The 12,304-nt window shown below is 43.5% G+C and overlaps 1 protein-coding gene across 1 annotated transcript in view; it reads left to right on the forward strand.

The window, feature by feature from the left end:
- Positions 1-12,304, forward strand: part of LOC138968320 (uncharacterized) — a 177,943-nt gene that overhangs the window by 134,737 nt on the left and 30,902 nt on the right. Inside the window, exon 10 of the mRNA XM_070340876.1 lies at positions 7,722-7,945. Coding sequence (XP_070196977.1) covers positions 7,722-7,945 — 224 coding nt within the window. The remainder of the gene's footprint in view (positions 1-7,721; positions 7,946-12,304) is intronic.

The raw sequence follows: 12,304 nt of genomic DNA on the forward strand, positions 1-12,304 counted from the left end.
AAGTTTGAAACAGTACTCTGCCAGAATTATGTTGTGGACACGAATATCTCTCTCTCTCTCTCTCTCTCTCTCTCTCTCTCTCTCTCTCTCTCTCTCTCTCTCTCTCTCTCTCTCTCTCTCTCTCTCTCTAATATACAGCCCAAGGATGACTATAGAATTCCGACTGATGCAGGTATAGAAGGGTTTTGCCCTGGCTTTGGTTCGGTTCTGATGCCTGGGATGGAACACGGTTGGCGACAAATGCCAGATTGGACGTGCTTGCTGTAGACAAGATAAATCTGTCCCTGCATTCCTCTTGACAGTGTGAACAGGTGTAGGTGTCGGTGGTGACATTTTGCGCAGTGCCAAATCTGACAGAGCTATCGGACGCGTGATGGGTTCGTGGTGCTTGCCGGTCTTGTGCTGAGTCATCCTGACAATGGGATTGAAATTCGTAGTCTATTTGGCCGACATATGATGAGATATGATCGGTTTGTGTGTGTGTGTGTGCGTGTGTGTGTGTGTGTGTGTGTGTGTGTGTGTGTGTGTGTGTGTGTGTGTGTGTGTGTGTGTGTGTGCGTGTGTGTGTGTGTGTGTGTAGGTGCGTGCTTTAGTCTTAGCCTGCATTGTTATCTCTGGACTGTGGACACAGTACGCATATTACGAAGTTTTGTGCTACCATTATATGGTCAGTTGGGCTGGAAGGAGGTTTGGGGTGGAAAGGAGGGGGGGGGGGGGTGAAGGTGGATGAGGGGGAAGGGTCACGCTTAGACGTTGATTTCAACTTGCCATTGAATTTTCTCCTTTTGGGTTGCACTATACCTTCAACGACAGCCGTTGGGCAAAATTTATCTGCAGGATTTTCCGCAGACAGCTGACTGCAGCAGTTTTCATGAACAATGATGAAGTGCTGTTTGCGATTTTCTTACTGATCTAATGATTATTTTGGGCTTCTGTACATAGAGATTACACAATGTTCTATGTTTGACTCACATTCGGAATCCCGAAATAATTTCCTTTCCTTGTAGGGCATACTAAAGATTATTATTAAGTCGGGTACAAACCCACAGCCTTATTGAACTTGAGAGCATTTTCTTGTGTCCTTGTCCATTCCTACTTTTGCTCCTGGTTTTCTGAGATGGATTAGCTATGCTTTTAACAAGCACTTGTGATGAGAGCAGTGATGTATTTGATATTTTTCTTTAGTGAATCATTGGTTCTTTGTTGTATTAAGTTGTTAAGAGATTTACCCATTTGAAATGTCTTAGTATTCTTTTGAAGAATTTAGTAACTCAAGTTGGTCAGAATTAAAGCAAAGAGCGTTTCACAGAATAGGAAAAATGGTCTCATACAAACGTCTGTATTTCATTCTTGCTCAAAAGTGTAAACGATGTGAAAGAAATGTCCCCCTTTTTTTTTTTTAGTGCAAATAAGGGGAAACCAATGTGAATAAGAAAAAGACCGAAAAATACTGTACTCACGTGTGAACGAAGACAACGAAACAATTTACGCGACGTTTTGACCCTTGGGTCTTCTTCAGGCACATAAACAAAGCTACACAACAAAGTTCTTTATTAGCTCCCTCACTAACCACAATAATAAAACGTTTTGTCATCAGTACAATGTTGGCCCGAAACCAATAGCCAACAAGAAAAAAAGAGAGCGGGCGGAGGGTTTGGAGAGGGGGTAATAAGGGGCTGGTGGCGGAGGTGGGGGTAGGTTCAGTGGTGCTTTGAGGAGATAATGAAGTAATTCGCCAGACTATGTGCCGTTTCACTTCAAACGCTTCCGTCTTACAAGCTTTCTCAGATGTCCGCGGGAGCTCGTACATGTTTGCACGTATACTGACCGTTTGGATCAACTTTGCTTGGGCCACCCTCACACACCTCAACACTTAACGTGTATTTTGCTTCCTTGTCAAATTCTTTTACTATTCATTTTCAAAAATCTTCTCAAGGGCGTACATATGTATGGACAGTATAGTCTTTAGAAAGCTATTCGCGAAGAACATTCACACTAGTGTCATGTTTGTTATTGCAAACCACAGTTCTCAGAGAAGGAACCATGGTTTGTCTAAACAAGAAAATATTGACAGTTTAAAACTGTGCTTAATATAATTATTGTCGTTTTCTTGCACGAGAAATTATTTGATTCAGGAACGTTTGCTGGACAGGATCATAGTTCACTCATGTGCACAGATAGGGTTGGGGTTGAATTTCTCGCATTGTCTTTATCTGTTTTCAAATAGTTGTTACTTGGTCGAAATACTCCTGGTTTCCACACAAGAGCAGTGCTTGCGTGCTGTTTAGTAAAATTGACCAAGTTGATGACCACGTATATCAATAGCTATGGAAGAGGAATTTAAAATATAATTAAAATATTCCGGCATCCACGGTATCTCTTTGCTCCAGCTTCCACTTAGCCTTGAGGTTTGAAGGCAAAGTATCACAAAGACAAACCTCAAAGAACCATGAAAGCGCGGGTGAAAGAGTAGGATACCCTGACAGAAAACAGGCCCTCCTGGCAGGCGAAAGATGGTGCGGGGTGAATTAGATTTTACCTTCCTCACCGCAGGTGGTTACTTATACCTGTATGCAAACACACCTGCCCCTGGCTACAGAGACCGGCAAAAAACCAGGCCTTGCTGGGGTATACACTTTTCTCATCGTCTTTTTAGTCCGGTGAATGTGGTGATATACCTTGTCTGGTGGCATTGTATCGGTTATCGGAGAGGTGGTACTCTGGTTGTTAATTCAGTCTTGTCAAGCCTTTGGAAGAGGCGTGCAGTTGTGTTGTTTGAACTTTCGGTGCGACGTCGGAAAGTGGTTTTAGCGTTGACATTTTGTGTGTCTTTCTTGTAATAGCTTACCTGTACTACCTGTACTGCATATTGGTGACAGCGCTAACACTTTTCAATGTCGTGAAAAGTTCCTTAGTGATTGTCTGTTGTCCTTGTCAGTGGCTAGAAACGGCACATACACGTGCACGCGGTTGAATTTTTTTTCTCGGATTTGTTTTTCTTCTATCGGCAGTTGACTCCATGCCTTTATGTGGTTCTTTGGAAAGTGGTTCAGTGTTAATATTCTGTGTAACATTTTCTTACACTGGTGGCAGTTTTATAAAAACAGAAACTTTTGATTGTTGTGAGAAATATTGGAATTATTCTTTGTGGTACAGCCACACAACACTGGAAATACTACTGCAGATGCATAGTTGACATTTTTTCACCAGCTAACTTCTTTGCACTGATGGGTCAATGGGACCACAAATAGGGCATTAAACTTCTCATTCAGCGAACGTCTTATGCACGGTGAATAGTCTGGAAGACGGAGGACTGACTCTTTATGAAGGCGCGACGGCTTCAATAGACCCCTTGTGTACCCTGAACGATTTCAATAGCCAGGTATATACTAGGTAGCAAGACCATTTTACGATCGTGTACTGCATGTAAGACAGGTGTGTCTTTATGTCCTTTTCTGCAACCATTGTGGTGTTTATGGCTTTGTACACTTCGGAGATTCGACACTACCGGTTCGAAAGAAATCATTTGGTGGCGACACTTACTGATATTGGTGTCTAAAGTTGACACTCTGGAGCTGAATAGTGGCTTGTGTATACTAGTTTGAGCAAAACAAGGAATTGCGCTGTGTGTTTTTGCATTGTAGGTCCTGCAGAGCATGCTTGCTGAAAATGAACGTGCCTGCTTGCGAGAATGGAAACTTTACTGAGTCAGACTCAGAGCGATAAACAAGATAACTCAGTTTTTCTTTGTAAAAAAGATAAGTGAGTTTCTGTTAGGAAGTGTTGTGGTTGGCACTCTCGCTCGCTGTCTGTGTGTGTTTGAATGAATTCCTGAAGCTGAAACGTCAAGGCTGCGCTTTTTCTTTTCTTCTTTCAAGCCAACGAGACTGAAATAGCTCATAAACATGGGTGTTGGACTGCTATGTTCGTGTTTGCTATAACCCCAGTTAAGTTATCAATGGGATTTCAATGTTGTGTTCTGAATCACGGTATATTTTTCAAAGAGTTCTGAGCTCGAAGCTGATAATGGGCGCGTTGTTGATAAACTGAGGCAGCTGCTTCAAAGCATCGGTCTGGGGAGATTGTGTCCGATACTGTTTCGCTCCGCGTTCTTGAATCAAACAGACTTCACGTCTTTTTTCACATGTGCTGGTGCGTCTGTTGATTATGCATCATTGGCTGGCCTTCCCACTTGGTGTATTGAAGCAGTGTCGCACCAACAGTATTTTGACAGACTCTGAAATAGTAACGCTATGCTCTGCCTTTTTATGAAGACATAATCATGTCATTAGTGCATGGAAGAGCTGTCTGTACTCCTGCAAGAGTCCAATGGTGAACAGATTATGAGATGGTAATTAATGGTGAACAGTTTATGATATGGCAATGGTGAACAGATCATAAGATGGTATTGGCGAACAGATCATAAGATGGTATTGGCGAACAGAGTATTGTTAATGTCTGTGTTACGTGAAGGACAACGAGCGATGCAGATGATCTGCACTAAGGTCAATGAATGAACTAAAGGATATACAATTGCACAGACATTGTGATGGGGGTCCAATGCGGATGAAAGATGTACAGCTGACCCGTACCGTTCGCGGTTACAGGGACTGATGTACTGAAAGAGATGTACACTGAAGTGTGTGTGTTGCTCCACGCTAAACTCCATGGATGTACTAAAGCTGTACAGCTAAATTGTTGTGGTGACCCGTGCGCGGTTCCATGGATGTCCTGAAAGAGATGTACCAGCTGAAATGTGGTCGACCTTTCACTGACGTCATGGTCAGGGCGTGCCGGACAGGCACCCCTGTGGACAGTAGGAAAGAGTTTGTCATTGTCACACACGGTGAGGAGTCTTTTTGTGTATTTTTATTTTTATTCTTTCGCATTAGCTTGGTCTAGACATTCTCAGGAGATAGCACTGTCTTTTATTTTATTCAGCATTAGCTTGGTCTACATATTCTCAGGAAATAGCACTGCTTTTATGCTGGTTGTCTTGACGGGACACACGGAGAGCAAAAATATGTTTTATGGTATTGAGATGTTTTGTCGTACAAACAAGGCGTTGACAGATTCCTATGGGGAAACCGGTGGATACTAATGCATGTACAAAGAGGAGGCATGGCGATGGGTTAACAGGTGAAGCAGTGGGTACGACTGTCATGCTCTTTTGAACGTTAGAAATATTTGTTCATGAAGACTGGTATGCGAGATCGTCTCCAGGGTATGATTTTAGAGAGAGAGAGAGAGAGAGAGAGAGAGAGAGAGAGAGAGAGAGAGAGAGAGAAAAGAGAGAGAGAGAGAGAGAGAGAGACACACACACACACACAAACACACAGACACACAGACAGACACACAGACACACAAACAAACTCTCACACACAGAGATAACTGAATCAGTTGTGACTCATCAACTGAAGAACGCAAGGCCGTCTGTTCAGTGTACAATATAACATTATTCGCGGCTTTCAAAAGCTTTCATCCTGTACGGACAAACCTGACCTTTGCACTTCACTTTCTACAGCCTGTCATTTTACCTGTGAAAAGAACGAGCTTACCTGTGCACAATGGCGTGTTCGGGACAGGTATTTCACTGACTCATGTATTTCAGGCTTAGACTTTGTTGCAGTAGAATGTACCTGGCGCTTCGGTCTGCCCATATCTGTATAAGATTTAAATTCATGTAGCCCCTTTCGTGCCTTTATGTTTTGTTTAGTCTGGATTCTTTTTGGCGTAATGTTTATATAAAGCGTGGGGAGTTCGACTATAGTTGAAATACCGCAGGCCTGCTTCTTGGTAGTGTTAATATCTGTTGATCAACCGTGTGTGTGTGTGTGCGTGTGTGTGTGCGTGCGTGTGTATGTGTGTTTGTGTGTATGTGTGTTTGTGTGTGTGTGCGCGCGCGTATGTGTATGTGTGCGTGAGTGAATGTGTGTGAGAGAGAGAGAGAGAGAGAGAGAGAGAGAGAGAGAGAGAGAGAGAGAGAGAGAGAGAGACAGAGACAGAGACAGAGACAGAGAGCCGATGTGTGTAAGCGCTTTCTTATTACGTCTTGTCTTGCATTTTTCAGCGAACGACGAAGAAGAAGAAGAAGTCTTGCCTTTTGTACTTGTCTTTTCTTTACCTTCAGCTTTCTGTTCCCCTGCAGCTTTTGATATACCGTTTAATTATTCGCTCAATGCTACTACAATGACCATGTTATAAATATGTCAAAACTTAAAGGGTTTACAAGTGTGAAGAGCTATATCTCAGAAACATAATACCCGATTGTTCTTATTTCTGTTAACTTAGGCCTGAATGTTTTGAATAAACAAGAAACGAGCATTAACAGACGAAATAAATTATATTCTAGTCTCACCAGGTTGGGTGGAACAAATTTGCATGAATAGACACTGAGGCACTCTGTGGGGTCGATGTTCGTGATACATGTACAGACGATAGATGAGACATTTTGAAAAGAAGCGTGTATATTTATATTGAGTCCCCCTGTGAACCTGGCTGTCAGGCGTCAAATTTCAGTTATTCTGTATGGAATTATTTGTGTCTATCTTGCACGCTTGGGTGATTTGTTAATCCTGGTGGTTTGGATGTGCATGCTTGGGTGATTTGTTAATCCTGGTGGTTTGGATGTGCATGCTTGGGTGATTTGTTAATCCTGGTGGTTTGGATGTGCATGCTTGGGTGATTTGTTAATCCTGGTGGTTTGGATGTGCATGCTTGGGTGATTTGTTAATCCTGGTGGTTTGGATGTGCATGCTTGGGTGATTTGTTAATCCTGGTGGTTTGGATGTGCATGCTTGGGTGATTTGTTAATCCTGGTGGTTTGGATGTGCATGCTTGGGTGATTTGTTAATCCTGGTGGTTTGGATGTGCATGCTTGGGTGATTTGTTAATCCTGGTGGTTTGGATGTTCATGCTTGGGTGATTTGTTAATCCTGGTGGTTTGGATGTGCATGCTTGGGTGATTTGTTAATCCTGGTGGTTTGGATGTGCATGCTTGGGTGATTTGTTAATCCTGGTGGTTTGGATGTGCATGCTTGGGTGATTTGTTAATCCTGGTGGTTTGGATGTGCATGCTTGGGTGATTTGTTAATCCTGGTGGTTTGGATGTGCATGCTTGGGTGATTTGTTAATCCTGGTGGTTTGGATGTGCATGCTTGGGTGATTTGTTAATCCTGGTGGTTTGGATGTGCATGCTTGGGTGATTTGTTAATCCTGGTGGTTTGGATGTGCATGCTTGGGTGATTTGTTAATCCTGGTGGTTTGGATGTGCATGCTTGGGTGATTTGTTAATCCTGGTGGTTTGGATGTGCACGCTTTGTCTGTCTACTGATGTGCGTGGTTTGTTCTTACAATCCTGTCCTCAGTGTTGTTATAGGGACAGGGTTTATTGGGTTTGACGAATAATGCGAATTTGCTATGATGAGACGGTTTGTTTTTGCTTTTGTCCATTGACTAATTAGTTTGTACCGAACATATAACTCTGGGATGATAAAAGGGATGTTAGTTGACTTACATTTGAAAACAACATTTTGGTTTTGATGATTATTATGCATGCCTCCATAAAAGTCCCTTGGAGTATTTTTGTGTGTGTCTATAGATATGGTTGCTGTATTATAACTAACGCCTGCGTTTGAAGGAACGAGCACCAGGTTTATCACACTCTCACTTACTTATTTTCTGTCAAAATTGTAATCAAGTATTTTCTCTCGTTGTTGCAGATTCGAGTCGGTTACGGAGCAAGCTGGGCGGAGGGCTGAAATCAGGTCAACCCCCCGACGTGGTGTCGACGTCGGCACGAGGCACACGTGCACAGGAGATCGCGCGCCTGGAGTCGCTGTGCGAGGGCCGCACCAAGGAGCTCAACTACACCAAGATGCAGCTCAAGGCGGGCCTGGAGGCTTTCGACGCCGTCACTTGTCTGCTGAACTACACCACCAACCAGGTCAGTTAGAGAGAGAGAGAGAGAGAGAGAGAGAGAGAGAGAGAGAGAGAGAGAGAGAGAGAGACAGAGACAGAGACAGAGACAGAGAGACAGACAGACAGACAGACAGACAGACAGACAGAGAGGGGGGGAGGGAGGATAGGAAGGGAGATCAGCTACACCAAGATGCAGCTCAAGGCATCCCTGCCGGCTTTTGACGCCGTCACCTGTCACATTAACTACATCACCAACCAGGTCAGTTGGGGGGGGGGGGGGGGGGGGGGGGGGGGGGGTGGAGGGAGTTCAGCTACACAGAGAGGGAAGCTGGGAGAGACAGAGACAAATATAGTAGGGAACTCAACTACACTACCAACCAGGTCAGTTGCACCGAGGAGTGAGCATTAATTGTTATAACCTGAGCAAAACAGTTATTGCATATATCTATTTGTGCAAGGCTCCTTTATTTTAGTGTCAGTTTGCAAAATGAATTGATCCAAACATTGATACTCTGCACAGAAACCAGTCGTGATGTTTGGCAGTGTCCAGCTGGAGGGCTACTTTCATCCCGTGTAAAAGCCTCAACAGAAAGGATGCTTTAATCCCGTGTAAAAGCCTCAACAGGAAGGATGCTTTAATCCCGTGTAAAAGCCTCAACAGAAAGGATGCTTTAATCCCGTGTAAAAGCCTCAACAGAAAGGATGCTTTAATCCCGTGTAAAAGCCTCAACAGAAAGGATGCTTTGATCCCGTGTAAAAGCCTCAACAGAAAGGATGCTTTAATCCCGTGTAAAAGCCTCAACAGAAAGGATGCTTTAATCCCGTGTAAAAGCCTCAACAGAAAGGATGCTTTAATCCCGTGTAAAAGCCTCAACAGAAAGGATGCTTTAATCCCGTGTAAAAGCCTCAACAGAAAGGATGCTTTAATCCCGTGTAAAAGCCTCAACAGAAAGGATGCTTTAATCCCGTGTAAAAGTCTCAACAGAAAGGATGCTTTAATCCCGTGTAAAAGCCTCAACAGAAAGGATGCTTTAATCCCGTGTAAAAGCCTCAACAGAAAGGATGCTTTAATCCCGTGTAAAAGCCTCAACAGAAAGGATGCTTTAATCCCGTGTAAAAGCCTCAACAGAAAGGATGCTTTAATCCCATGTAAAAGCCTCAACAGAAAGGATGCTTTAATCCCGTGTAAAAGCCTCAACAGAAAGGATGCTTTAATCCCGTGTAAAAGCCTCAACAGAAAGGATGCTTTAATCCCGTGTAAAAGCCTCAACAGAAAGGATGCTTTAATCCCGTGTAAAAGCCTCAACAGAAAGGATGCTTTAATCCCATGTAAAAGCCTCAACAGAAAGGATGCTTTAATCCCATGTAAAAGCCTCAACAGAAAGGATGCTTTAATCCCATGTAAAAGCCTCAACAGAAAGGATGCTTTAATCCCATGTAAAAGCCTCAACAGAAAGGATGCTTTAATCCCGTGTAAAAGCCTCAACAGAAAGGATGCTTTAATCCCATGTAAAAGCAGGGCCGATCTGAGACGTCGAGTAGAACCTTTTTTCACGGGAGGGATTGTGTCTTTTAAAGTAAACTTAGCTAAAACATTATTGCAACAGTTTCCGTACCCACACAAACCATTTATTCCTGAAGTACGTCTCGTATATATATAGGCATAAGTTCCTGAACGTCTCGACGCAATCCGCTATGTTGTTGCTAAAATACAGCGCTTTTTGTCATGGTAAAATGGACATAAAAACCTCTTGTTTTTGACAGCTCATGCGATCGACACCTGCATCAGTAGGAATCGCATCACACACAAAATATGCAAGATAGGGAAATAACACGACCTGTTCTGATTAGACAATTGATTTGCCTTTCTCCTCATATGCAAAAGTTGGCAAGTTGTGCCTATTGTTAATTTTCGTCGATTTTTTAATAATAAAAAAAGCGAGGAAAAAAAAGGTAAAAAGACTGCATATTGTTTATAGAATGGAAAGAATAATATCGACCTCACACGGCGGCCTCATGGGTCTGCTGGTAATAAGGGGTGTACTCCTAGCAGTCGGGGGAGATGCGCCAGTCACAATGAATTGGACCAATTACAGTCTCTGGCACAGCGAGGGTCTTTGCCTTTTACCTGCTTCAAGAAGAGTAGTGGGCTTACATCTAGCAGACACTAACTGGCATACACATGCGCTAGCAGTTGCATACAGCTTGCCTGGCAGCATCCTCACACGCACACACGCACACACACACACGCACACACACACACACACACACGCACACACACACGCACACACACACACACACACACGCACACACGCGCGCACAAGCACACACACACCGATGCTTTCGCGCGCACACACACACACACTGAGTGTGTGTGTGTGCGAGAGAGAGAGAGAGAGAGAGAGAGAGAGAGAGAGAGACACAGACAGACAGACAGACAGACAGACAGGGTAGAGAGACAGACCTTGCGAGATTCACAAATTCACTCTTGCTATCTTAGGTGGAACTCCTGATTGTAATGGGGCCTGGCCGTGTTGGAACTAAACTCAAAAGTGACACTCTTAAATTGTGCACATGTAAGGGCAAAATAACCCCCCAAAAATTAATTTCGCCACAAAAAAATAAAAATACAAAAAACAACAACACAAAAACACACACACACACAAACATTTGGTATATTTTAATTTATAGATGTGACCTTGTAGAGTCTTAAAAACACTTACACGAAGTCAGTTAATGGTCACCTGCCGAGGATTTTAAGCACGCAGCGACTTGCAGACCTGTTTACCCTTACGATTTTGGCGTAATTTATTACGATTTTCTGCAAAAAATACGCCATTCCGCTATCCGTGTCAAGACTACGATTTTCATAAATAAAAAATGTAAAAAAAAAATAAAATTTTTTTTTTTATTTTTTTTTAAATTTTTTTTAATCAATTCACATGTTTGGCATTGTTTTTTTCAATGGCAAAATGGGGTGAAAAAGCACAGGACTGACCAGAGATCATGTCTGTCTGACGAGACGCTGGAGAGCCTTATTCTAGTGGTGAAGTCTCGCCCTCACTCATTCGGCAAGCGCAAGTACAGTAGAGAAGCGCTTGACACACTGAAAAAGGCCTACTACGAGCAAAAGAAAAAGAATCAGTGATGCATGTGCTTTTGATGGGATCTTCTTTGAAATTATGATGACTACAAAAACTGACTGATGTGTTTTGTTTGTAAATGATGGATATATGTGCATGATTGCGTTTCGCAGACACAGTTGTCATGTGCCGCGGCGTTGTAATTGGCGACGAATGCTGGATGATTACTATTTTTGTGCCAGGATTACTATTTTTGGGGCTGAGCATTACTCCAAAACACTTATGGGGGTAAACAGGTCTGGACTTGTGCTGCTGTTTCTCGAATGCTGTCACATATTTTGGCGAACACATTTAACTGTCGTTACAGTGTCTGAATAGAGTGTTTATGCTTGTTGACAGTCGCCACCGTGTTTTAATGGTCCCAGTAAGTTGTCAGGGGCGATTGTTCTGAGCGGGTCAAGCAGTCGCTGATGACGGGAATTGGGGCCACTTGGCACTTTTCACGGCACTTGTATTCTGCTCCGACGGCTCTCTAGGAAGGTTGTCTTCATATATTCGATGCCTCCTTATTGTAAACCTCCCCCTCCCTGGCCCGGCTTCGGCCCTCGTTCTCGCTACCCCCCCCCCCCCCCCCCCACCCCCTCCCTACATTCCCGAACTTGTTTACTATAATCGGCTCGACATTTAATTCTCATTGCATTAATGGTACCTCCCTTTTCCTGTAACTGTTGTATAATTACCAGCCAAGAGACAGACGAAAAGTGGCCGTTATAGACAAGTGGTCGCTATGGAATGGGGAATTATACAGAAGAAAAACTCGTCTGGGATCCTTGGGAGTGGTCGTACTGGGCAGGTGGTCACTTTCGAGAGGTGATCTCAAGGAAATGTTCGAAAGCACAGTATTATGTAAATCACAATAGCTCCGTCCATATTTTTGGTATGTGACCAAATAGGGGGATGCTCTGATCCCGTGTACACGCTTGGCTAGATCATAGAACATTTGGTCTATGGCTAGACCTGACATGGTGATCCCATGTACACGCTTGGCTAGATCATAGACCATTTGGTCTATGGCTAGACCTGAGATGGTGATCCCATGAACACGCTTGGCTAGACCTGAGATGGTGATCCGAATTGTTTTCACGGGAATGAGTGTAGCTTAAAGTGTAGCTTTAATATTTGCCTGCTGTGAGCCGCATCGGTCTGTCAATATACGTACTTGGAAAGTGGTTATGGAAATACCAGAGCACCTTTGTCCCACACACAGCGCGACCAAGGCTGGCTGTCTGTCTGCATGCGAA

Source organism: Littorina saxatilis, linkage group LG6 (genome assembly GCF_037325665.1).
Source record: "Littorina saxatilis isolate snail1 linkage group LG6, US_GU_Lsax_2.0, whole genome shotgun sequence".
NCBI classification, from domain to species: Eukaryota; Metazoa; Mollusca; class Gastropoda; order Littorinimorpha; family Littorinidae; genus Littorina; species Littorina saxatilis.